Raw genomic sequence first — 27,588 nt, 5'->3', positions numbered from 1 at the left:
AACCTTGGCCACTTTTAAGACTTGTGGACTTCAACTCCCAGAATTCTCCTCAGCATGGCGGGCTGAGGAATTCTAGGAGTCGAAGTCCACAAGTCTTAAAGTTGAAGACCTGCTCCAAAACATAGGACGGTGGCTATATTTAATGAGAAAATTACTCTCCTCCAGCCCAGTGTGCTGGCTGAGGAATTCTGGGAGTTGAAGTCCACAAGTCATAAAAGGGCCAAGTTTGAAGACCCCTGAAGTAGGGCAAATTTTTTCAACCTTGGCCACTTTAAGACGGGTGGACTTCAACTCCCTATGCTGGCTGGGGAATTCTGGGAGTTGAAGTCCACCCATTTCAAAGTGCCCAAGATTGAGAAATACGGTTCTATTAGGTACTTCAATCCAAAGCCCTCTCCAGCTGGTTGAATTACAACCAAAGGGTCTTCAAGGCGTTCAGCCATTATTGGCATGGGCTGGGAATCCTGGGATCCGTAGTCTATCTTCACCAGCCTACAGCCTGTGATCACCCCTCCCACCTCAGACAGGCCAACTACATCTATTATAAAAGAGTTTTGTTTTTTTTAATTTTCTGTTTCAATGTGAAAGCCATTCAGAAACATTCAGGAGACAGGAAACAGGAATTATCAACCAACGAGAAGAATATAAAGTTAAAGCAGAACGATACAAAACCTCATGTAAAACAAAATTGTAGGCCAGGGGTCTTCAAACTTGGCCCTTTTATGACTTGTGGACTTCAACTCCCAGAATTCCTCAGCCAGTGTGCCTAGCTGAGGAATTCTGTGAGTTGAAGTCCACAAGTCATAAAAGAGCCAAGTTTGAAGACCCCTGTTGTAGGCCATCAAGAGTTGTCCTGTGGGAAGATGGATGGCCAATAAATGTAATAAATAAATAATTAAACCTGTTTTTTTTCCCTGAAGTTGTGAGTTTGCAGTATCTGTGTGTTTGTGTATGTGCATGCTTTGCACAACCAGCCACCCAAAACTTGGTTCCATTTTCTAAGCAGATGAGAAGAAAAAACCAGGGACCGATTATGTATCTGAGGTTCCCCTATATTATTATTAATATTATTATTCATCAGATTTTTATCCCACCATTATTACTTTATATGTAATTCAAGGCAACAATCATACCTAACATTCCTTCCTCCTCTCCTTTGTCCCACAACAACAACCTTGTGAGGTGGGTTTGGCGGAGAGAGCATGAGTAGCCCAAAGTCACCCAGTCGGGTTGTATACCTAACGTGGGACTAGAACTCACCGTCTCCTGGTGATTGGCCCAAAGTCACTCAGCTCTCTTTCATGCCTAAGGCGGGACTAGAACTCACTGTCTCCTGGTGATTGGCCCAAAGTCACCCAACTCTCTTTCATGGCTAAGGCAGGACTAGAACTCACAGTCTCCTGGTGATTGGCCCAAAGTCACCCAGCTCTCTTTCATGCCTAAGGTGGGACTAGAACTCACCGTCTCCTGGTGATTGGCCCAAAGGAACCCAGCTGTCTTTCATGCTTAAGGCGGGACTAGAACTCACCGTCTCCTGGTGATTGGCCCAAAGTCACCCAGCTCTCTTTCATGCCTAAGGCGGGACTAGAACTCACCGTCTCCTGGTGATTGTCCCAAAGTCACCCAGCTCTCTTTCATGCCTAAGGCGGGACTAGAACTCACCGTCTCCTGGTGATTGGCCCAAAGTCACCCAGCTCTCTTTCATGCCTAAGGCGGGACTAGAACTCACCGTCTCCTGGTGATTGGCCCAAAGTCACCCAGCTATCTTTCATGCCTAAGGCGGGACTAGAACTCACCGTCTCCTGGTGATTGGTCCAAAGTTACCCAGCTCTCTTTCATGCCTAAGGTGGGACTAGAACTCACAAACTTGGTGATTGGCCTTAAGTCACTCAGTCGACTTTCCTGCATAAACTTGAACTAGAATTCACCATCTCCTGGTGAATTGTCCCAAAGTCTCCCAGCTGGTTTTCATGCCTAAGACAGAACTAGAACTCACTGTCTCCTAAGTGACTGGCCCAATGTTCCCCAGATGGGCTTCATACCTAAGGCAGAACTAGAACTCATGGTCTCCCATTTTTTAGCCTTCACCACTAGACTAAGCTGGCTCTTGCACACATTGTGACCCGAGGATCAGCACTTTTGGGCTGCCCCAAAGGCCCCCCCCCCCCGTTTTCCCCAAGCATAGACACAATTTGTTAGGCTTACCTGGCTTTGTGAGTTCCCTGGGACGCAATCCGTTATTTCGGGGAAGCAAAAAGATGGAGGAAAAACATGGAATTAGGCCTTTGCAATGCTAAGATCCCAGATCAGATTGTGCGTGCCCACACAGGTTTGGCACTTGTGTGGCACATGCAGAGTAAAAATGTGCCCAGAGTTGGCTTGAAATGCAACAGCATAGAATTGCTAGGGAAAAATATATAAAATAAAAATAGAATAGAGTATTATTTTAATATTATTATTAAAACAGAATTTTAAAAAATAGTGTATTTTATGAAAAGATTATGTTCCCACCGTCCAATGCTTACTGAGTACAGGTAGTCCTCAACTTATGACCATAATTGAGCCCAAAGGTTCTGCTGATAAGTGAAACGTTCGTTAAGTGAGTTTTGCCCCATTTTACGACCTTTCCTGCCATGGTTGTTAAGTGAATCACTGCAGCTGTTAAGTGAGTAACGGTTGTTAAGCGAATTTGGCTTCCTCATTAACTTTGCTTGTCAGAAGGTCGCAAAAGGGGATCACGTGATCCCCGGGGATGCTGCCACCGTCATAAGTAAGAGTCAGTTTGCCAAGCGTCCGGATTTTGATCACGTGACCACGGGGGATGCTGAAAAGGTCGTAAATGTGACAAATGGTGACCAGTCGCTTTTTTCAGTGCCATTGTAACTTTGAACAGTCGCTAAATGAACTGTTGTAAGTCAAGGACCACCTATATTAGCTTTCTGCCTGCCAGGAGAGGGGGAAAGGGAAGGAAAATTGGGAGACGCGGCATATTGGGAGTGTGAGACCCACTTTTTTTAAAAAAAAGAGCATTTTCCACCTGGCATCCGAAGCGATCCTTTTTCCCAGCTCTTTGTAAAACGGTCCCTGTCTGGTCACCTAGGATCTCATCCTCACTGTAGGCCAGGGGTAGGCAACCTTGGCTCTTTTATGACCCATGGACTTCAACTCCCAGAATTCCTGAGCCAGCCATGCTGAGGGAAAGGGAGAGTTTCTAAGCTGAGCCATGCTGGCTCAGGAATTCTGGGAGTTGAAGTCCTCAAGTCATGAAGAGTCCAAGGTTGATTAGCTCTGACCCTTACCATCTCAGACAAGTGACTGTCTAGCCCAGGGGTAGGCAACCTTGGCTCTTTTATGACTCGTGGACTTCCAGAATTCCTGAGCCAGCCATGCTGAGGGGAAAGGGAGAGGTTTCCAAGCTGAGCCCTGCTGGCTCAGGAATTCTGGGAGTTGAAGTCCACGAGGCATAAAAGAGCCAAGGTTGCCTACCCCTATCCTAGGACGAAGATTAAGAGCAGGGGTCTTAAAACTTGGCTCTTTTATGACTGGTGGACTTCAACTCCCAGAATTCCTGAGCCAGCCATGCTGAGGGGACAGGGAGAGGTTTCCAAGCTGAGCCATGCTGGCTCAGGAATTCTGGGAGTTGGTCCACGAGTCATAAAAGAGCCAAGGTTGCCTACCCCTGCTGTAGGCGATCAGACCATCATTAAACCAAAATTATGGATCGCTGCTGCGAGGGGAAGGCGCCTCGCCATCAAACATCACTCGTTGGGCTCCTTCCCAGCTTTGGCACGGAGGTTGAAAGAGACAGGGAGGAAAGCTTTTAGATCCCTCCAGAATTAAAGAGGGACGTCAGCCAGAAAGAGCCGGGCTGGAGGGTGCTGGATGACGTCCCAGAATGCAACTGGGCCAAGAAAGCTTTTGCAAAGAGGCTTGCCAAGCAAGGCTGGCTTTGATGGGGCCTGCAGGCCGAGGCAATTCCCAACTGGAGGGGATGGGGGTGGGGGAAATACGGTCTCTTACACACACACACACACACACACACACACACACACACACACACACACACGCCACAAGGCCTGGGTCTGACTCTCAACGCACCACCCCACCGCAGGTTGTGGAGGGAAAGCTGGGCTGGCTCCAGACACACACACACACACACACACACACACACACACACACACACACAATCTCTCTTTCTCTCTCTCTCCTGGGCCTTTTGCCCAAGAGGTCTCTTGCTAGACAAACACAAATCGGCAGGCAAAAACTACGCAACAAGCAGCGGGCAGAGATTTTGGCCAGTAAGATAGAGAGCTCTCTGTGAGGAGTGCAAAGTCTCTGAACTTAACACAAAGAGAGAGGGAGGGAGGGAGGGAGGGAGGGAAGGAGGGAGGAAGGAAAGAAGGACAGAAGGACAGAAGGAAGCAATGGATGGATGGATGGATGGGAGGGAGGAAGATGGATGAATAGGAAGAAAGGAAAGAAGGACAGAAGGAAGGAGTGGGTGGATGGATAGATGGATGGAAAGAGGGGAGGGAAGGGAGGAAGGAAAAATAGAAAGGGAAGAAGAAGGGAGTGAAGGGAGAGGGGAAAGGAAGGGGAGGGAGGGGAAAGAAGGGAGGGAGGGGAAGGGGAAGAAAGGAAGAGGAAGGAAGAAAAAATGGAGAGAACGGAAGGGGGGAGGGAAGGGAAGAAGAAGAGAGGAAAGGAAAGGGAGGGAGAGAGGGAGGGAGATGGATGAACAGAAGGAAGAAAGGAAAGGACGGAGGGAGGGAGAGAAGGAAGGAATCGATCAAAGGGAGGGAAGGAGGAAGAAAGGAATGGAAGGAAGAAAGGAAGGAGAGATGGGAGAGACAGGAAAGGAGGAGAGGTAGAAGCGGAAGGAAGCAAGGAAGGAAGGGACAAAGTAGAGAATAGAAGAAGGGTAGGAGAAGAGAAGGGAAGGGAAGGAAAGGGAAGAGGAGAAGAGAAGAGAAGAGAAGAGAAGAGAAGAGAAGAGAAGAGAAGAGAAGAGAAGAGAAGAGAGCAGGTAGGAGAGGAACGAAGGAAGGAAATTAGTTTCCCATTCCACTAAAAGCGCAGAATTCACATTTTGACCTCCAGACCTAAATATTAAAAACAGAGACAGGATATCCCAGGATCGTGTCATCCCTATTTGCAACCTTCCCAACCAGCTTCCCCACAAGCAAAGTCAAAGGAGGAAGCCGGATTCGCTTAATGACTACTTGATTCATTTAACAAATGCAATGATTCGTTAACACCCAGCCCCCCCCCCCAAAAAAAAGATCATAAAATCAGGTCCGAGTCATTTAACAACCGCCTTGCTTAGCAACGGAAATTCTGTTCCCGATTGAGGTCGTAAGTTGAGAACAAACCTGCAGCCTGATTTATACCGTGCATTTCAATTAGCGATAGGTTCCTACCGACCAAGCTACACCATTTCCAATAATTATTATTTATTACACTGAAATGTCCCCCCGACTTCCAGGAACTCTAGCAGGTCTTAAGCCAGCATAGTGTCATGTGTGAATGTTGCCGCAAGCAGAGATGGTGGGGAGGGGGGAGCGCAGGAGGCATGCAAATGAAGTGGATGGGTTACATTAAACCACACCCTAGGGCGGGGCTATGCAAATATCCCCACCACCCATGGGAAAAGCGCTGCTCTCTTTTTAAGCACCCGCCCCCTTCAGATGGACAGCTTGCAACGCCAACCAGAGAGATAGAGAGATTCCTCAGGCCACCCATCAATCCCCCCCCCCTTTTCCCCTCTTACCTGGATTGTTTTCGGAGTCCTGCCCGGCATTTTCTTGTTTTGCCCCAAGGATGGCCTGAGCCCCCAAGGTCCCCGAGAGGGCCAGCAGCCCAGAGGCCGTGCTGACCGCAGCCAAGCTAGAAGCCTGAGACCCCAAAAGGTGTGGGGTCAAGGGAACCGCAGGGGCCTGATGGGAGAGATGTTGTAACTGCTGCTGCTGGAAAAGAAAAAAGAAAAAAAGGAACCCCTAGGACAAGGGTCTGCAACCCTGACAACCTTAAGACTTGTGGACTTCAGCTCCCAGAATTCCTCAGCCAGCTATGCTATCACAAAGTGCCAGGGAGGGAAGGAAGAAGGAAGGGAGAGGAAGGGGAGGAAGAAAAGAAAGAGGGAGGGAGGGAAGGAAGGAAGGTAGGAAGAAGGAAGGGAGGGAGGGAGGGAGGGAGAGAGAGAGAGAAGGAAGGAAGGAAGGAAGGAAGGAAGGAAGGAAGGAAGGAAGGAAGGAAGGAAGGAAGGAAGGAAGGAAGGAAGGAAGGAAGGAAGGAAGGAAGAAGGCAGGGAGGGAGGGAGGGAGGGAGGGAGGGAGGGAGGGAGGGAGGGAGAGAAGGAATTCTGGAAGCTGAAGTCCACAAGCCTTAAAGTTGTCACGGTTGCCGACCCCTGCCCTAGGAGAATCCGGGCAGGGTTTGATCTTCTGCTTCCAGGGCAGCAGGTTACAGTTCCCAACCCCTGGGAGCTCCAGAAGGCTGTTCCATCAGAGGCATCAGGCTGGACACATCCTTCCAGAGGAAGAGGAGGAGGAGGAGGAGGAGGAGGAGGAGGAGGAGGAGGAGGAGGAGGAGGAGGAGGAGGAGGGCTGCCAGTCTGGAAGAGTCTGGCTTCTAGGCTGCTTGGAAGAGAGCCCGTGCTTCAGTTAAACTCTCCGGACGGTTAGGTCAAAGTTTCTGGCCCGTTTAAATAGGGCGGAAAGGCGGAGAGAGGTTCACCTCCCGTTTCTCAATTTTCAGCAACTTTCAGAGGGGTAGACTTCAGTTCCCAGAATTCCCCAGGCAGCATTAACTTTTTTCCTATCCTTACCCTTCTTTCTTTCTTTCCCCTTCTTCCTCTCCCTCCTCTCTCCTCTCCCCCTCATTTTCCTGCCTGCTTCCTTTCTCTTCCCTCTCCTTCCTTCCTTCTTTCCTTCCCTTTTTTTTCTTTCTTCCTTCCTTCCTCCTCCCTCTCCTTCTCTCCTTCTTCCTTTCTTTCCTTTCTTTCCTTTCTTCCTTCCTTCCCCCTCCCACTCTTCCCTCCTTCTCCTTCCTTCCTTCTCCCTCTCTTCCCTTCCTCTCCTTCCTTGCTTCCCCCTCCCTCTCTTCCCTCACTCTGCTTCCTTCCTTCCTTCCTTCTTTCCTTCCTTCCTTCCTTCCGACAACTCTGCCTTCGAGTTCTGCTTTATTCATCTCTCTCTGTCAGAACCATGACACCTTCCTTCCTTCCTCTTCCTTTTACTTTCCTTCCTCCCCTCCCTCTCCCCCTTCCTTCCTCCCTTCTCCCTCCCTCCCTCCCTGCCTTGCATCCTTCTTCCTTCCTTCCTCTGTCCCTTCCCTCCCTCCCTTCCTGCCTTCCTCCTTCCTTCTATCTTTCCGTCCCTCCCTCCCTCCTTTCCTCCTTCCTTCCTCCCCTTCCTCTCTCCCTCCCATCCTGGCACTTTGTGGGAGTTGAAGTCCACCCCTCTTAAAGTTGCTGGGATTGAGAACCACAGCTGTGGTCAGTTAGTCGTGAAGGTCAAGGAGGTTGCTTGGCCCCAGCCACACTCACTCACCCCAATGATGCTGTTCAGCTCCCCCATCGTCACCAGCTTGGCCCGGTCCATGGCTTGCACGACCTGCTGTTGGTGCTGGGGGGGCCAAGGAAAACCATCAGTGCTAGCATGGAACAACGGCCCTGCCCCAGACCTGCCAAGGCCCGCTCTTAAAAAACGATACAGGGGTCTAGTTGCCACGAAAGGTAAATGTGGATTACGGGTCATCCTCAATTTACAACCGTTCACTGTTTTCTTACCCTCTTGCGTTTATTTATTTATTTACCTCTTGTGTGAGAAAGGGGACAATCTGGGCACAGATAGCCGTCAGCCGCTTGACGATCTCAGCCTAAAGTTAAAGAGAAAGAAGAAACTTCGAAGCCTCTCTCTGCTCAAATTTTCTCTTGGGGGAAGGGAGGGAGGCAAGGGAGGTAAGAAAGGGAGGAGAGAAGGAGGGAGGGAGGAAGGAAAGAAGGAAGAAAGGAGGGAGAGGGAGGAAGAAAAGAAGGAAGGAGAGAGGGAGGGAGGGAGGGAGGAAAGAAGTAAAACGGAAGGAGTGAGGGAGGGAGGAAAGAAGTAAAATGGAAGGAGGGAGGGAGGGAGGAAAGAAGTAAAACGGAAGGAGGGAGGGAGGGAGGAAGGGAGGAGAGGAGAGATGGAAGAAGGAAGGAAGGAGAGGAGATGGGAGGAAGCAAACAAGCAAGCAAAATGGAGGGAGGGAGGGAGGAAGAGAGGAAGGAAAGAAGGAAGGAAGGAAAGAAAGGGAGGAGGGAGGGAGGAAAGAAGGAAGGAAGAAAGGAAGGAGGGAGAGAGAGAGGGAAGAAGGAAGCAAGCAAAACAGGGAGGGAGGGAGGAGGAAAGAAAGAAAGAAAGAAAGAAAGAAAGAAAGAAAGAAAGAAAGAAAGAAAGAAAGAAAGAAAGAAAGAAAGAAAGAAAGAAAGGAGGGAGGGAGGGAGGATAGGAAATGGAAGGAGAAAAGTCCACCAATTATTCTTTTCAGAAAGTCCCATTATTTCATACATTTTAAACAGCTGCTTTCACACAATACTAAAGCTTAGCTTGTCATGTGAACAGACCAGAGAGCTTGAGGACACCGCAGGAACACAGTGCCTATAAATTGCAAACCGGATGCTCCTTACGAAGCCAACTGCACCCTAGTCCCTTGGCATAACCCAAATTGACAAAGTCACACCCATCTTTACACACCACCCAATTCTGTAACCCCCTCCCCAACGTGCTCCTTTTTGAGATTCCCGGGACATCATACCTGTTTATGCATTTCAATATTCAAACCATAGGACATCTCGTAATACTGAAAAAGACGGAGGAGCAGCAGTTAGGCAGGCAGTTCATCCCCAGAGCTGCACAATTCCTTCATTTGATCAGGATAGGCCAGGGGTAGGCAACCTTGGCCCTTTTATGACTCGTGGACTTCAACTCCCAGAATTCCTGAGCCAGCCAAGCTGAGGGGAAAGGGAGAGGTTTCCAAGCTGAGCCATGCTGGCTCAGGAATTCTGGGAGTTGAAGTCCACAAGTCATAAAAGAGCCAAGGTTGCCTACCCCTATCCTAGGACGAAGATTAAGAGCAGGGTTCTTCAAATTGGGCCCTTTTATGACTTGTGGATTTCAACTCCCAGAATTCCTGAGCCAGCCATGCTGAGGGGAAAGGGAGAGGTTTCCAAGCTGAGCCATGCTGGCTCAGGAATTCTGGGAGTTGAAATCCACAAGTCATAAAAGAGCCAAGATTGCCTACCCCTATCCTAGGATGAAGATTAAGAGCAGGGTTCTTCAAACTTGCCTTTTATGACTTGTGGACTTCAACTCCCAGAATTCCTGAGCCAGCCATGCTGAGGGGAAAGGGAGATGTTTCCAAGCTGAGCCATGCTGGCTCAGGAATTCTGGGAGTTGAAGTCCATGAGTCATAAAAGAACCAAGGTTGCCTACCCTTGGTTTAGGCCTTCATTTCCTCCCTCAGCATCGTGCCCCAATTCCCGACATTCGGTCCCCGACTGCAACGCAGCCACAGTTACATGCAAAAACCGTGCGAGAAGCTCAGAGACACCAGAACAGCCACCAACAGATAAAGTCATATTCTTTAAAACAACTCAAAAAGAACACTTTGGACCACGATTGATTATAGACCCTCAAATCAGGGGTCGGCAATTAAGGACCATGTACAGGTAGGTCCTCGACTTACAACCGTTCATTTAATGACCATTCAAAGTAATAGGGACGCTGAAAAAAGTGACTGGTGACCATTTTTCAAACTTACAACCGTCGCAGCGTCCCCCTTGGTCACGTGGTCAAAATTCGTACGCTTGGCAACCGGTTCATATTTATGACGGTTGCAGCGTGATCCACTTTGGCGACCGCCTGGCAAGCAAAGTCAACGGTGAAGATGGATTCATTTAACAACCGTGTCGCTAACCTGACAGCTTCAGCAATTCACTTAACAACGGTGTCACCAAAGGGGGTAACATGGGGCAAAACCCACTTAACCACCGTCTCGCTTAGCGACAGAAAAGTTGGGCAGGCACAATCGTGGTTCAACGGTCGTATGTGTGAAAAAACAGTCCTAAGTGCCACTGTTAACTTCAAAGAGTCACTAAATGAACTATTGTAAGTCGAGGACCACCTGTATTTTGTAAATCCAGAGCTTCTTGCTAAAACAAAAAAAAAAGTATTATGGTTATGATTAGTATTATTACTATGTTTTACCATAACGTAATGCCTCTGCATCTCTGTTTTTTCGCTTGCTAACTTCTCACAGTCCAGCTTCAGGCTGTAACAACAAAGCAAATATGATTCTTTTTGTTTTGTTTTGTTCTGCCGAACTCTGTTCAAAACCATCCCTCCTCCCTAACCCCCCCTTTCCAAACTCCTTCCCACTTTCAGTGGCTTCCTCGCTCAGGGACTGTAATGGAGTGGGGTTGGGGGGGAAATGAGCAGAATCAAAAATAAATCAATTTACAAGCTGCCTCTCTTTTTCTGGAGAATGCCTGCTCTTCATTGGAAAGGGAAAGGGAAGGGAAAGGAGAAAAAAGGCCAGATTTTAGTAAACACACTATGCACTAAGCACAATGTGGTTTACTGGTGCAGCAGCCTGCTGGGAATATCCAGCCATTATTCTGCAAATCAGGTTAAACAAACCACAGCTTAACGTGATGGGTGAACAAGGCCGCACCATGGTTGACGGGGGGGGGGGGGGAAGCAAACAGAGAGAAAAAAAAAGCAATGAGAGAGATTTCTGGATTTTTCAAAGCCGTGCACAGTATTCTGGGGTACACTACCACTGGAGGTGGAGGTTCCACTTAAGTTGTCCTAATTATGAATCCTAATCTTCTTTTTTTTCCCTCTTCTTCTCCATACCTGTGATACTGAGCTTGGAGGAACTGGAATTCTTCCTTAATTCGGTCACAAATCTCCAATACTGAGAACTTAAAAGGCTGCCCGGACTGAAAACAGAAAGGTAAAGAGACGGAATATCTTACGGCAGGGAGAAAAAAATAAGAATAAAGTATGAGTTATCACTTTTATTGTTGCAAATCGTTTGGCACCCTTCAAAACCAGGTTTTCCCAGGACAAAATATACAATAATTATATTTGCTGATAGTTCTCCACTGAACAACCGTTCATTCAGCGACTACTCAAATTTACAACAGCACTAAGAAAAATGTGATCTACAGCCAGTCCTCACATTTATGACTGTCACAGCATCCCCACGGTCACGTGATCAAAATTTGGGCACTCAGTTAAAGGTTAATTATGATTTTTTCTTTTTTCTTTTCTTTTTTCTTTTTTTTCCTTTTCTTTTCTTTTTCATTATTATAAATTTTGTTATTATTAACCCTGTATTCTGCTCTGGGAAGTGAGGGAGGGGGGTTGGGGGTGGGAGGGAGGGTAAGAGGGGGGGTAAGTGTAGTATAGATAATGGTTGTTTATAGGAGTGCGGCTAGGGCACTCCCCTTATGCTGCGTTCATGGGTTTGATAGGGATGGGAGGAGAGAAGGTGTAGAGAGGAAGTAGGGTATTGAGAGGAGAGGGGGAGGGGAAAAGAGTAGGTGGGGAGGAGAGAAAGAGAAGGGAAGTAGGGAATGTTTTAAGAAAGGGTGGACGCAGCCTGGGGGGAATGGACGGGCGCACCAATGGTTATGAATTTATCTTATTTAAAATTAAAATTGTATTGTATTTTTATAATGTTTAAATGGAAAAAAATAAAAATTTTCAATAAAAAAAAAAAATTTTGGGCACTCAGCCGCCGGCATATATTTGCAATATCCTGGGATCACCATTTGTGACTTTCCCAGCCCGCTTTCGACAGGCAAAGCAGTTGGGAAAAGCCGGATTCACTAAACAGACACGTGATTCATTTAAGGACTGCAGGCTCTCGCTTAACAACCAGGACAAAAAAAAGTTCATAAAATTGGGTGCAATTCACTTAACAACGGGCGTGCTTGGCAACGGAAATTCCGGTGCCAACTGCGGTTGTAAATCCAGGACTACTTGTGTTAGATATTCTCCTTTTCCCAAACTAAGATTTTCACATTGCATTAGCAGGAAAAATGTGCACGACCCAATTGCCAATTTACCGCTTGGTTTCACAGACTTTGGAAACAGCTGCAGAAAACCAGTTGCACTGAGCGGGTAAGAATGGAATGGAATAGAATAGAATAGAATAGAATAGAATAGAATAGAATAGAATAGAATAGAATAGAAAATAGAATAGAAAACAGAACAGAATAGAATAGAATAGAGTAGATAATAGAATAGAATAGTAAATAGAATAGAGTAGAAAATAGAATAGAATGGAATAGAAAATAGAATGGAACAGAACAGAACAGGATAGAATTGAATAACAGAGTTGGAAGGGACCTTGGAGGTCATCTAGTCCAACCCCCTGCTCAGGTAGGAAACCCTAAACCATTTCAGACAAATGGCTATCCAGTCTGTTCTTAACAACCTTCAGCGTTGGAGCATTGACAGCTTCTGGAGGCAGGTTGTTCCACCGATTTATTGTTCTCACTGTCAGGAAATTTCTCCTTAGTTCTAGGTTGCTTCTCTCCTTGATTAGTTTCCATCCGTTGCTTCTTGTCCTGCTTTCAGGTGCTTTGGAGAATAGCTTGATTCCCTCTTCTTTGTGGCAGCCCCTGAGATACTGGAACACTGCTGTCATGTCCCCCCTCGTCCTTCTCTTTATTAAACTGGACATACCCAATTCCAGCAACCATTCCTTATGTTTTAGCCTCCAGTCCCGTGATCATCTTTGTTGCCCTTCTCTGTACTCTTTCTAGAAGCATCTTTTTTACATCGTGGTGACCAAAACTGGATGCAGTATTCCAAGTGTGGCCTTACCAAGACCTTGTAAAATGGTATTAACACTTCACATGATCTTGATTCTATCCCTCTGTTAATGCAGCCTAGCACTGTGTTGGCTTTTTGGGCAGCTGCAGCACACGGCTGGGTTCAAGGCTTTGTATCAGCCCTGATTAGCGATTTATTATAGGTAGTCCTTGATCCACAACCATTTGTTTGGTGACTGTTTAAAGTTACGCCAATGAAAAAGAGTGACTGATGACCGTTTTTCACACTTACGACCTTTGTAGCATCCCCATGGTCACATGATCGAAATTCAGGCACATAACTGACTCATATTTACGACAGTTGCAGCATTCTGGGGGTGATGTGATCCCCTTTTGCGACATTCTGACAAGCAAAGTCAATAATAATAATAATAATAATAATAATAATAATAATAATAATGTTGGAAGGGACCTTGGAGGTCAATGGGGAAGCCAAATTCACTTAGCCAACGTATTACCGTATTTCCCTGAAAATAAGACCTAACCGGAAAGTAAGCCCCAGTATGATTTTTCAGGATTCTCGTAATATAAGCCCCACCCCCCAAAATAAGCCCCAGTTAAGATTGTCAGCTAGACGGACGTATTTAGTACCGTTGCAACACACAACGGACACATTGAATTATAAAATAACAATATTAATATATAATTTGAACATAATTAAATAACATTATTAACATTATTTGAATAAATGTCGATTGTTGTACATGAAAAAAATAAAGACATCACAATGAAAATCAGCCCTAATGCGTCTTTCTGAGCAAAAATTAATAGAAGACCCGGTCTTATTTCCAGGGGAAACTGCAGCGATTGGTTTAACAATTGCAGCAAGAAATGTCATAAAAACGGGGGCAAAACTCATTTTACAAATGTCTTGCTTAGCAATGGATCAAGGGATAAAAACTATGAATGTTAGGAAAAACATCCTGTTAGTTTGGATTCCAGCATGAAACAAGGGGTGAAGCTTGATGACCTCAAGCACCCCTTCTGGATCTGGGACACGAGGATGATTTTTTTTTTTCATTTCTCCTTTTTTGGAGCTGGGAAGAGTATGTAAAAGTACGAGAGATGATGACAGGCAGGAAATGAACGGAGCCACTCTGACTTTATGAACTGCAGTTGCTGATAAAATGATTGCGGCTGACAGCAATGGCTGTATCCTAAAATTAAGGGAGGTAAAAAAAATTTAAAGGGGTCCCCACCCCGCCCCTCTGTTTGCAGGCTGACTTTAAAAATCACTCCTCACCTGGAAAAGGGAGAGGTAAGGGATGCGCCCAGTGCAATGCATTAAAAAAAAAATAGTGTTTTTCAAACTTGGCAACTTTTAAGACTGGTGGACCTCAACTCCCAGAATCCCCCAGCCAGCTAGGTGGAGGTGGACTCTAATTGTAGTGACACCCCATCTAGAACTGGGCAAAAAGTTGCATTTTGATACTTTTTCAGCCCAATAAAGCAAAGCTCCCAATAAAAATACAGTGAGGCTGTCTGAAAACAGCCAGTTTAGAGATGGGGCCAAAACGCTGTTTTCCAAGGAGACTCCTGTTAGTTCACCCCAAAAAACAGTCTGGTCTAGAGGTGAAGGAACTGGTCTAGAAACCAAAAGCCTCATGGGTGACTTTGGGCCAATTACCAGGAGACTGGGAGTTCTAGTCCCACCTTAAGCACAAACAGCCAGTTGGGTGACTTTTGGGCCAATCGCCAGGAGATTGGGAATTCTAGTTCTGTTTTAGGCACAAAAGCCAGCTGGGTGACTTTGGGCCAATCGCCAGGAGATTGGGAATTCTAGTTCTGTCTTAGGCACAAAAGCCAGCTGGGTGACTTTGGGCCAATCGCCAGGAGATTGGGAATTCTAGTTCTGTCTTAGGCACAAAAGCCAGCTGGGTGACTTTGGGCCAATCGCCAGGAGACTGGGACTTCTAGTCCTGCCTTAGGCACAAAAGCTGACTTGGCAACTTTGGGCCAGTCGCGCTCTCTCACCCCAACTGCCTTACAGGGATGTTCTTGTGGGGAAAATAGAACGAGAAAGGAATAGAAGCAGTCCTCAACCTATGACCACAATCAAGCTCCAAATTTATGTTGTTAAGTGAGACATTTAAGTGACTTTTGCCCCATTTTGTGGCCTTTCTTGCCTCAGTTGTTAAATGAAGCACTGCAGTTGGTAAGTTAGTAACCCAGTTGTTAAATGAATCCAGCTTCCCCCTTGACTTTGCTTGTCAGAAGGTCACAAAATGGGATCACATGATCTCGGGACACAGCAACCGTCATAAATATGAACCAGTGGCCAAGCGTCTGAATTATGATCACATGTTTATATAGGGATGCTGGACAGGTCATAATTGTGAAAAACAATCCTAAATCACTTTTTCTAGTGACGTTGTAACTTTGAACGGTCAGTAAGTGAACTGTTGTAAGTCGAGGACTACCCGTATTTAGGTTGGTTTGCCGTTTGGAATTATTTGTAAAAATCATGAAGGTGGGAAATAAAAAATGATATATAAATAAAAAATAAATCAAAGGCGCCTTGATCCCTCATTCTCTGCTTTCCCGGAGCTTGGCTGGTGTGGTCAGCTGAGCCTCCAACGAGGTATTGCACGGTGTGCACCCAACTCAAGTACGTAGCTTACAGTTCAGAGTCATGAAAATCCAGGCTAATTGAAAAGACCGTGGTTAAATTAATTGCCGGTAAGGGAGCTGTGCAAACACCGCTGCTATATATCTCTCTCTTCCTCTTGAATTCTGGAGCTAATGACTTTGTAGTCAGGGGTTACCTGTAAAGACTGATGCAAATAAAGACCGTTTGCAAATTTCTCTCAGCTGAGGGTCCATGGCTAGTTCTCCTAGGGCAGGGGTCCCCAACCCCGGGTCTGTGGATTGGTACTGGGCTGCAGCATGCCAGCAACCGGGCCGCACAAACAAGCAAAGCCCCATCCTTGGGATGCAGGCGGCACACAAAACCACGCACCCTCCGGTCTGCGGAAAAACCTCTCTCAATGGAAGCGATCCCTGGTGCCCAAAAGATTGGGGACCTCTGTCCTAAAGCTGCCTTCACACAACACACTAGGCAAGGTGAAAACACCATTATTGTGGGAATTCAACAATTGCCTCTCGAGTTTCAGTGATCAGCCACAACAAGCATAACAAAAGTAAATGAGGGGAACAAAGTGTTGTGTGAATGACACTTCCTACTTCTTTAAGGTAGGTTAAAGAAAAGGACACACCCTTGAGTGTACTTGCACAATAAATAACCTAATTATGCAGTACTTCGGTTTTAGGGTTCACAAGGACCCATACACCAAGCAGGCCGACTTCACACAACCTTCCTAAACTTCCTGTTCCCTCCCCCAAACAAACATGCAACAAATGCAAACCACAGTTAACCTAGTTAACTATTGTTAATTAGTTTTATTCTGAACTGGGCTCTGTCAATGCATCTGTTAGGTTCTCCCCTGACCTGGGTTGACATGTTATGTGAATAAGTGGAAGGAGCACCTTCCATCCAGCCCAAGGTCAGGGCTTGTCCCCCCCCCCACAGACAGATCTGAACCCGGTACCCACAAAAAAAAAAAGGTGTCTCTGGTCAAATAGGATGGAGTTTTTCCATCCTTCAAAATCCCTTCCTTTTTTTCTTTTAAAAAACAGGGGTTTTGACAAATGGCAGCCTCTCCCCATTGGGGCCGGGACCTTTTGGGTTTAAAAAGGCTACACAAATAAACCGTAACCAGAAGGACTTGCAATTAATCATAAAGGATTAATTATTCAGCTGAGCAGGAAGGGCTGAACTATAAGAAGAGGCGAGACAAATCCTGGCTCTGATTTTTGCCAGATTCAAGAGTCCAAGTTTTTCCACACTTACCTGGAAATCCGTTCCCAGGAGATAAATTCATTTTTACTCATTTTAATCAGCAGAACAACCTGCCTCCAGAAGCGGTGAATGCTCCAACACTGGAAGTTTTTAAGAAGAGACTGGACAGTCATTTGTCTGAAATGGTATAGGGTCGTGGTGGCGAACCTATGGCACGGGTGCCAGAGGCGGCACTCAGAGCCCTCTCTGTGGGCACGCGCGCCATCGCCCCAGTCCTAGGCCTTCAGCTGGGTTTTATAAAACCTTTTCGCTTTAGGCCTCCACCGCTGTGTACAAAAAAAAAAGGTTCAATCAATCAATCAATCAATTTCAACTTCTCACTAAAAAAAAGATCTTGTAAAGTTGGAATTGACTGATTCAACTTTTTAGTCCCACCTAGTCTGCTGTTACCACCGCAGCCACGCCCAGCCAATGGGCCACACCCACCCGGCACCCAACGATGCATAAGTGGGTTTTGGGGTGCAGTTTGGGCACTCGGTCTCTAAAAGGTTCGCCATCACTGGTATAGGGTTTCCTGCCTAAGCGGGGGAGGGGGTTTGGACTAGATGACCTCCAAGGTCCCTTCCAATTTATTATTATTATTATTATTATTATTATTATTATTATTATTATTATCATCATCATCATCATCATCATCATCATCATCATCAAATACTGGTAGATCTCAACCTGCCACAATGGTGCCCAAAATTTCTGTTGCTAAGTGACACATTTGCTAAATGAGTTTTGCCCCATTTTATGACCTTTTACTGCAGTTGTTAAGTGGATCACTGTAGTTATTAGTAACCTGGTTGTTGTCAATCTGGCTTCCCTTTTGCTTGTCAGAATGTCGCAAAAGGGGATCACATGATCTCGGGACGCTGCGACTGTCATACGCCTGAGTCAGTTGCCAAGTGTTTGAATTTTGATCCCGTGACCCTGGGCATGCTGCAACAGTCGTAAGCGTGAAAAACAGTTGTTAAGTCACTTTTTTTCAGTGCTGTTGTAATTTTGAACGGCCGTTAAACAAAATGTTGTAAATTGAGGACTACCTTTGGATTATTTTAACCCTTGTGTTGAAAAGCCAGCTGCTGTGAGTGATCAAGCAGACACCTGGGGGCCAACCCAACACTTTGACCCCCCACTCCCCAAGTCTAAACTTCATCTTACACAACTGCACCCTTTTCCCACCCAGTTTAGTGGGACCCCCCCCACAGTCCGGTTCCCCAAAACCCCCTCAAGATCCCGCTTCAAGCCACAAAGACGGTACTTACAGCATGCCGCCCTTGAGAATACATCCTGGGGGGGGAGACACCACCCCCTCCCCAAAGAAATTGGGGGAGGGAAGCTTTCCTTCTCCGTTTCAGATTCCAGCCAGATTTCCGTGTCGCCCCCCCTTATTTATTTAAAAATAAAAGCAAAAAGAGGAAGCAATAAAAGGAAGAAAGAAAGAAAAAAAAGAGGAGGGGGTCTTTTTTTTTTTTTTTTTAGAAAAAAAAAATCTACCCGAGACGGGAAAAGAGAAGAATTTGCACACGCGGGTCAAAGAAGAAGCGTGTTAAATACCAGCATAAGTGGGGGGGGCCGTCTGTCTCCCCCCCCCTTGCCGCCCATATCTTAAAGAGCACTTAGCAAGGAAGGAAAAGGGGGGGGAGAGGTTTGCGATCCCTTTAAAGGAAGGGGCGAATTTGTTTTGAGTGTGCAAGGAAGCGGGGAGGGGGCGCGTGCAAGCCCAGGAGGTCGGTGCCAAATCTGGACGGGTTGCAACCGCGGTCCGGTGCGAGGAAGCGCTGCCGATTGGCACTCCGACGGGGGGGGGGGAGAAATCTCGCCCACCGAAGGTTTAAGGTGGATCCCGGCCGCCGCCCCCCTCCCTCCCTCCCCTTGCAGAAGCGATTAATCGGAACGGCTCCTCCGGAGTCCATCGATTTCAATCCAAATAGAGCCGGAAGGGGCCTTAGAGGTCTTCTAGTCCAGCCCCCTGCTCAAGCAGGAGTCCCTAAATCATTTCAGACAGGCGGCTGTCCAGTCTTCTTCTTTAAAACCCGAAGCACGCAAAAGAGAACAGCTGGAAAGGCAAGCCGGGTAGGGCTTTCGGCCGCGCAGGGCTGAGTGGAATAGTGGTTAGAGCTGGGGCAGCAGGGGACACCCCCCCGCACCACCCCGAGCGACCATCTCTGGGAAGGGGCCATCAATGAATCTGAACCAGAACTGAGCTGGAAGAGATAACAGAAGAACAGACTAGCCAAGTTGGAAGGGACCTTGGAGGTCTTCTAATCCAGCCCCCCTGCTCAAGCAGGAGGTGACGAAGGACCCACAACTTCTGCAGGCTTTTGCTGGAGGGCTGGTGAGACCCGGATTTGAATCCTGACCCTGCGTTTTGAATTATCCTACATCAAAGGCTTTGGGCTGGCCTTTGAATGTTTGGACCCTACTTTGGGGACACCCCTGCAAAGAAGCACCCGGCACAGGCAGGTCCTCGACTTACAACCTCTCATTTAGTGACTGTCTGCAGTTACATCGGCACCGGAAAAAAAATGACTTATGAGCATTATTTTGCACATTTACAACCGGGGTGGCCTCCCCATGATCACAGGATCAAAAACTCAGACGCTTGGCAACTGACTCGTATTTATGACGGTCGCATGTCCCTGGGGAGTCACGTGATCACCCTTTGTGACCTTCTGACAAGCAAAGTCAATGGGGGGAAGGCAGATTCACTTAACAACCTTGTTGCTAACTTAACAGGGGCAAAGACAGGTCATAAACACGGGGCAACATTCTGTCTTGCTTAACAACAGAAATGTTGGGCTCAGTTGTGGCCGTAAGTCGAGGACTGCCTGTAGTCCAAGATTCCCAATTCATCCCTACCCCTACCCCCATTGAACTTCTGACTGCTGAAATGTGGTAATTGACACTCCAAACCGTGGCTTGGCTTCCTGCCAATTTGCCACTGGAAATTTCAGGTGTGTAACCAGTGGTGGGATTCAGCCAGTTCGCACTGGTTCGGAAGAACAGGTAGTTAAATTTTGCTACGTTCAGAGAACCAACTGAATGAACACTGCTTCCGGAAGTCCGTTCTAGGCCCTCCAGAAGTACATGGATGCCACTTCCGGAAGTTCGTTCTAGGCCTCGGAGACCTGGAGGAGGCCACCCAGGCCTAGAACAGCCGACCGGAAGTGCATGGATGCCACTTCCAGAAGTTCGTTCTAGGCCTCGGAGACCTGGAGGAGGCCTCCCAGGCCTAGAACAACCCGCCGGAAGTGCATGGATGCTACTTCCGGAAGTTCATTCTAGGCCTCGGAGACCTGGAGGAGGCCACCCAGGCCTAGAACAGCCCGCCGGAAGTGCATGGATGCTACTTCCGGAAGTTCGTTCTAGGCCTCGAAGGCCCAGGCTTGCATCCAATAAGAGAACTGGTTGTTCAGGTATTTGAATCCCACCACTGTGTGTAACCCTCCGGGGGAGATACAGGTGGTCCTTGACTTATGGCCACAATTGGGACCAGAGTTCCATTGTTAAGCCAGGCAGTTGTTAAAGGAGTTGTACCTTATTTTACAACCTTTTTTTGGCCACTGTTGTTAAAATGATCTGCTGTAGTTGCTCTCAGGTGGTCATTAAGCGAATCTACTTTCCTCATTGACTTTGCTTGTGGGAATCTGGCGGGAAAGGTCACAAATGGGGAATCACGTGACTGGTAGGTCACACAACTGTTGTCAAGGCATGCCGGTTGCGTCAAGCAACCAAATTTTGATCATGTGATTATGGGGGGTTGTAAGTGCGAGGACTGGTCATAAGTCTTTTTTTTTTCAATGCTGTTGTAATTTTGGACAGTCGCTAAATGAATCTTAAGTCAAGGAATAGCTGTGAGGAAAAGAAGAAGCCAGCAAAGAAATCTGGGGAAAATTCTCAGCACCAATTCTGGAAGCTCCAGGAAAACAGAGTTGAGTGTTTTTCAACTATGGCAACTTTACGATTTGTGGATTTCAACTCCCAGAATTCACCAGCCAGTATTCTTAAAGTTGCTGAGGTTGAGAAACATCGCTTGGACTGAGCATGGGAAATTTAGAAAAGTATAATAAATAAAATCAGCTCATGTCACTAGCAGTGCAATCCTGTCTATAGCAGTTCAGAACTGGGCAAGTTTCTGCAAGTGGTCAAAAAAAAGTCAAGATGGCCACCATAACAGTGTGATCAAAGAGCCCTCTGCATTTTTATGCACAATGGTGATGCCCATTAAAAATTGGCTGGAGCTTTTTTTAACGTGGTTGTGGTGGCCATCTTGATTTTTTTGACCATACCTTGTGGACACCTGAAGCTCCTTGCTTGGGGCTTTCACATAAAACATGCCTAAGGCAAGACTAGAACTCACCGTCTCCTGATGATTGGCCCAAAGTAACCCAGCTGTCTTTCATGCCTAAGGCGGGACTAATACTCATAGTCTCCTGGTGATTGGCCCAATGTCAGCCAGCTGTCTTTCATGTCTAAGGTGGGGCTAATACTCATAGTCTCCTGGTGATTGGCCCAAAGTCACCCAGCTGTCTTTCATGCCTAAGGCGGGGCTAATACTCATAGTCTCCTGGTGATTGGCCCAAAGTCACCCAGCCTGTTTTTATGCCTAAGGCAGGACTAGAACTCACAATCTCCTGGTGATTGGCCAGTCACCCAGCTAGCTAGGATGTCTAAGGCAGAACCAGAACTCACAGTCTCCTGGTGATTGGCCCAAAGTCACCCTGTTGGTTTGCATGCCTAAGGCGGGACTAGTACTCACAGCCTCCTGGTGATTGGCCCAAAGTCACCCAGCCTGTTTTTATGCCTAAGGCAGGGCTAGAACTCACCGTCTCCTGATTTTTAGCCTGGTGCCTTCAACACTAGACCAAAACTGCCTCCAGACCAAGCTGGCTTCATTTAGTAACCAGGTTAAGCATGAGCTAAGAATGCCACTACTGTGACCATTGAGGATTAATCCTGATCAGCTGCACTGATTTTCAGGCCTCTGTTTTCTGCCATTTCTCTGTATTATGTGACTTTAAATCGCTGCCGCATTCTTTTTAATGAGTTGCATTTCAGTTATAATTTTAATGCACCCTGAGGGGAAGAAGCATTTTAAAGTAAAATCAGGGTTATACTATACAGTATACCATGTTGAACAGCAAGAGAACAGTGCAATCCTCTCCTTTTTGGCTTACAAGCTTCTTTTCAAATGTAGGTTTCTCAAATCGTAGATTCGGGGTTAATGTTCCAGTTCTGATTTTTTTCAGGAAAATTGAATTCCGATTCCCATACAGTAAGGAGGGGACTACAATGCAGTGTCCTCTGTGGTCCTTCTGACTTTAAAGCTGATTTTTTTTCTCCCCCCCAAAGTGAGGCCATTCATCTTTAATCCAGAGGGTGCATTGGAAGTGGGCGGAGCAAAAGCCAATATAGGGTGGGGCAATTCCTTTCTCACTGCCCCACAAATTGGAAGTGGGGGGGGGGCAAAGGAGCAAGATAGATTCCACCCAAAGTGGAATAGCTATTTGCCAAGCACACTGCTGGGATAGATACAGGAAGTACTCAATTTATGGCCATCTGTTTAAGGATGGTTTGAATTTATGACGGTGCTGAGAACAATGTTAAAGTATCGGAGGGGCTGCCCCAAACAAGAGGGGGTCCAGCTATTCTCCAAAGCCTCTGAAGGCAGGACAAGAAGCAATGGATGGAAGCTAATCAAGGAGACAAGCAACCTAGAACTAAGGAGAAATTTCCTGACAGTGAGGACAATTAACCAGGGGAACAACCTGCCTCCGGAAGTTGTAGGTGATCCAACACTGGAGGTTTTTAAGAAGAGACTGGACAGCCATTTGGCTGAAATGGTATAGGGCACAGGTCGGCAACCTGCGGCTCCGGAGCCGCATGCGGCTCTTTGAGCCTTCCCCTGTGGCTCCCAGCCTCCTCTGCCTTTGCAGAGAGAGACAGAGACAGAGAGAGGCAATTGCACTTCCCTGCTTTCTTTCTCTCTCTCTCTCTCTCTCTCTCTCTCTCTCTCTCTCTGTGTGTGTGTGTTTTGTGTGTGTGTATGTGTAAAAGAGAGTGCACTCACAGTGTTCTCTGAGGAGCTGAAAAGCTTACTGGGCGGAGCTCCCCCCCTTTGCTGCGTCTCTGCAGGAAGCAGGAAGGGCAGAAGAGAGCTAGCTAGCCCAGCTAGGCTGACTCAGGAATTCTGGGAGTTGAAGTCCATGAGTCATAATAGAGACGAGGTTGCCTACCCCGGAGGTTGTTGGACAGCAGCTTGAAGCTTGCCAGGTGAGCAGCAGATAGGAGGGGGGGGGGAAGAAAGAGAGAGAGAGGGAGAGAGAGAGAGGGAGAGAGAGAGTGGGGGAAGAGGAGTGGCAGATCAAGGGCAGATAGAGAGAGAGGGAGAGAGAGACCCTTTTGACATCTAAAATGAAGATAACACTGCATATATCCTTTTTTACCTGTGTGTGTATGTAATTTTATTCTCTTAAAGCATTCTCTTGGTGATCATTGTTTTAATAGTATGGATATTCCCAAGAGTCATATTTTTACTTTTATTTTTAATGTGTATATGTGTGTGTGTGTGTGTGTGTGTGTGTGTATGTAGGTCTTTGGTTGTTCAGGTTTTCTCCCGCGTAAAATTGGAAGTGTCTTGGCGACGTTTCGACGAAGTCCCATTCGTCATCTTCAGGCTGGTGTTTTCAGCTTCGTGCTTCGAAGCACTCAACTTTGCTGCTCAAAGCACGAAGCTGAAAACACCAGCCTGAAGATGACGAATGGGACTTTGTCGAAACGTCGCCAAGACACTTCCAATTTTACGCGGGAGAAAACCCGAACAACCAAAGACCTACAAACACCCGCGAAAACCTCAGAAAACATATATATATATATATATATATATATATATATATATACACACATACATATACACATACACACACCTATAATAAAGGTAAAAAAGGATATATGCAGTGTTATCTTCATTTTAGATATCAAAAGGGTTTTGTGGCTCCCAGTGTTTTGTTTTTGGTGGGAAACGGGTCCAAGTGGCTCTTTGAGTGTTTTTGGTTGCCTACCCCTGGTATAGGGTTTCCTGCCTGAGCAGAGGGTTGGACTAGATGACCTCTGAGGTCCCTTCCAACTTTGCTCTTCTGTTCGTCTGTTATCTGGGATTAACTCTGTTCTTCTCTATTTTGTCAAGTAACTTGCAGTCCATCCTCAAAGTTATGACCATCACAGCACCCATACTTGTGATTTGAGGGCTTAATAACTGGCTTGTCTTTACCACAGTCACAGCATCCTCTGGTCACATAATTGCAATTGTGTGTCTAACCACACTTGGCCAAATAAAAGTATATAAAGTATTTGTGATCTTCCCAACTGACTTCTAATGGGCAATATCAGGGGGGAGAAGGAAGCTGGATCTACTTAATGACTGCCAGTGGTTCTCAATTTGTGACACATGGATCCCTGGGTATGTGTGATGTTGTCCTAGGGCAGTGGTTCTCAACCTGTGGGTTGGGACCCCATTTGGGGTCGAACGACCATTTCACGGGGGGGTTGCCAAACAACGCAGTCCGCCATTTTTTTCCTCCTTTTCCTTAGCTGTGCTACTCCCTTTTATTCTATTGGCTTTTGAAAGCCAATAGAATAGACTCTCTTGAATAGAGTCTAATTCTATTGGCTTTCAAAGCCAATAGGAATTGTCCAGGCTGTCTCTGCCCTGCTGAGCCCACCAAAAGTCCCATTCTGCAAATGGTGCTGCACCAGTTGAGTAGTCCTTGACTTACGACCAGTTGAGTAGTCCTCGACTTACAACCGGTTGGGGGTTGCGGCATTAAAAAGGTTGAGAACCACTGTCCTAGGGGGTCCACAGACTTGATTTTGATTTAAATCTTGAATTAAGTCTTGGTGGTCCGTGGCCACAAAAGGTATTTAAGGGGGGTCTGTGATGAAAAGTTTGAGAACACTGACTGCAGTGATGTCTGACGGTGGTTATAAATGTTTGTAAAATCAGCCCCCCTTACTCCATGGCAAGCTTAATGACCGCATCACTTAGCATTCAAAATTCAAACCTAATTGTGGGAGTAAGTCAAGCACTATGTAAAGTAGCTATGCTAGAGACATTTTAAAAAAAAAACCTGAAAACCAGGGAAGTGGGATTAAAATCTGGCAAAAGGTCAATTTAAAAGGAGCGTAGTAGCACTTCCTCCAGCTTGCCAATTTTATTAAAAGGCATAACCTTTTGTGAGACGCAGTTTATCATTTTTTAATAAAATATGTGAGCTGAAAAAAAATGAGATGGGCAGGGCCTGAATTTGATAAAACCCATATTTTAAGTTAAAAAGTGCTACCCCAAATTTGGATTTTTGCTTATCCTGGAGGAACACTACTCGCCTCTTACAGTGCTGAATTCAAAAGCGACAATTTTAATCCCTGTAGGTAAAACCGCTTGTTTGTTGATCTTGCTAAACTAAGCAGGTCAAACTTTGTTAGTTCTTAGACAGAACCACCCTGAAAAGCTCAGAGATGTAAGCTAGAGTGGGCAGGGGGTTGCAGATTGGACTGCGGCCCCCAAACCTCCTTGTTGCCTGGGGCTGAGCTTAACTGGAGGGTGTTAAGCTAAGCTAAAAACTAACCCAAATTAGACCTGGTTTGGCCACAAGGCAATCTCACACTACAGCTAGCCCTTAACTTAGGACAGGGGTAGGCAACCTTGGCTCTTTTATGACTCATGGACTTCAACTCCCCAAATTCCTGAGCCAGCCATGCTGAGGGGAAAGGGAGAGGTTTCCAAGCTGAGCCATGCTGGCTCAGGAATTCTGGGAGTTGAAGTCCACGAGTCATAAAAGAGCCAAGGTTGCCTACCCCTATCTTAGGACGAAGATTAAGAGCAGGAGTCTTCAAACTTGCCCCTTTTATGACTTATGGACTTCAACTCCCAGAATTCCTGAGCCAGCATGGCTCAGCTTGGAAACCTCTCCCTTTCCCCTCAGCATGGCTGGCTCAGGAATTCTCGGAGTTGAAGTCCACGAGTCATAAAAGGGTCCAGTTTGAAGACCCCTGCTTTTAATCTTCGTCCTAGTCTAGGGGTAGGCAACATTGGCTCTTTTATGATTCGTGGACTTCAACTCCCAGAATTCCTGAGCCAGCCACGCTGAGGGGAAAGGGAGAGGTTTCCAAGCTGAGCCATGCTGGTTCAGGAATTCTGGGAGTTGAAATCCATGAGTCATAAAAGAGCGAAGGTTGCCAACCCTTATCCTAGGACGAAGATTAAGAGCAGGGGTCTTCAAACTGGACCTTTTATGACTCTTGGACTTCAACTCCCAGAATTCCTGAGCCAGCCACTCTGAGGGGAAAGGGAAAGGTTTCCAAGCTGAGCCATGCTGGCTCAGGAATTCTGGGAGTTGAAGTCCACGAGTCATAAAACAGCCAAGGTTGCCTACCCCTGACTTAGAACCACAATTGGGTGCAAATTTTCCATCGTAAGAAAGGCTGATGTTAAGTCAATCATGCCATTTATAATCTTTTTACCATAACTGTTAAGTGAATCATGTAGTCATTAAACAAATCCCAGTTTCCCCATTGACTTTGTCAGAAGCCAGCTGGGAAGGTCACATATATGGAACACAGGACCCCAGCATGCTGTAACTGTGGTAAATATATGCCAGTTGCCCAGTGCACAAATGGTGATCATGTTACTGTAGGGATGCAACAAAGGTGTAAGGGTTAGAACTGGTTGTTAAGTCACTTTTTTCAGTGCTGCGGTAACTCTGAATGGTTGTTAAGTCAAGGATTACTTGTAGATTGGAAACTCAAAAACCTAGGAGAAAATAAGGTCAGCTCACACCTCTTATGTTGCTAAAAAGGAAAACCACAGGAACATGACCCTAAAGTCATGAGAACTCAAGTTGAAATTGAAGTATAATTTTTTTCTTCTTCTTTGCAAACTAGCTCACCTCTTTAAAGTGCAAATGTTAAGCACCTTTGTGGCCTTATTTCATGTTTGCCTCATGCAGGTGCTGCACAGGTGTCTCACACTGTACAAGGAAGGTAAATTGAGTGAGAAAGGAGCAAGACTTCTTTGTGGACCCCAAACTAAGATGCTTTCAGGGTCTGTACCAGGGGTCTTCAAACTTGTCCTTTTTATGACTCATGGGCATCAGCTCCCAGAATTCCTCAGCCAAGTCATAAAAGGGGCAGGTTTGAAGACCACTTGGTCTGTATAAACACTACAGGTAGCCCTTGACTTACAATCACAGGTGACACCAGAACTTCCATTACTAAGCAATATGGTGCTTGAGTTGTGCAGGAGTTTACAATCTTTCTTTAACTGCAGTTGTTAAGTGAATCATTCCTATTCATATATTATTATTATTATCATCATCATCATCATTAGTTGGAAGGGACCTTGGAGGTCATCTAATCCAACCCCCTGCTCAAGCAGGAAACCCTATACCATTTCAGACAAATGGCTGTCCAATCTCTTCTTAAAAACTTCCAGTGTTGGAGAATTCACCACTTCTGGAGGCAGGTTGTTCCACTGGTTAATTGTTCTCACTGTCAGGAAGTTTCTCCTTAGTTCTAGGTTGCTTCTCTCCTTGATTAGTTTCCATCCATTGCTTCTTGTTCTGCCCTCAGGCGCTTTGGAGAATAGCTTGACTCCCTCTTCTTTGGGGCAGCCCCTGAGATAGTGGAACACTGCTATCATGTCCCCCCTCGTCCTTCTCTTCATTAAACTAGACATGCCCAATTCCAGCAACTGTTCCTCAAATGTTTTAGCCTCCAGTCCCCTAATCATCTTTGTTGCCCTTCTCTGTACTCTTTCTAGAGTCTCAACATCTTTTTTACATCGTGGTGACCA

General features: G+C 46.4%; 1 protein-coding gene across 4 annotated transcripts in view; it reads right to left on the bottom strand.

Moving 5' to 3' along the window:
- The window catches only part of TLE2 (TLE family member 2, transcriptional corepressor), a 77,660-nt gene that overhangs the window by 31,560 nt on the left and 18,512 nt on the right, over window positions 1-27,588 (bottom strand). For 2 of the 4 annotated variants that reach the window (XM_039319299.1, XM_039319301.1), the window contains exons 2-8: window positions 10,899-10,984; window positions 10,248-10,311; window positions 8,797-8,841; window positions 7,816-7,878; window positions 7,551-7,625; window positions 5,771-5,966; window positions 2,206-2,222 (exon numbers count right to left, since the gene is read on the bottom strand). In XM_039319299.1, the coding sequence (XP_039175233.1) occupies window positions 2,206-2,222; window positions 5,771-5,966; window positions 7,551-7,625; window positions 7,816-7,878; window positions 8,797-8,841; window positions 10,248-10,311; window positions 10,899-10,984 (546 nt within the window). Of the gene's footprint in view, window positions 1-2,205; window positions 2,223-5,770; window positions 5,967-7,550; window positions 7,626-7,815; window positions 7,879-8,796; window positions 8,842-10,247; window positions 10,312-10,898; window positions 10,985-18,001; window positions 18,096-27,588 lie in introns of those variants that run through there. The other 2 variants (XM_039319302.1, XM_039319300.1) reach the window with 2 other exon arrangements.

Source organism: Crotalus tigris, unplaced genomic scaffold, assembly GCF_016545835.1.
Source record: "Crotalus tigris isolate CLP2741 ecotype Arizona unplaced genomic scaffold, ASM1654583v1 scf7180000022970.308977840:1548163, whole genome shotgun sequence".
NCBI classification, from domain to species: Eukaryota; Metazoa; Chordata; class Lepidosauria; order Squamata; family Viperidae; genus Crotalus; species Crotalus tigris.
This window is presented reverse-complemented; position numbering and strand designations above follow the sequence as displayed.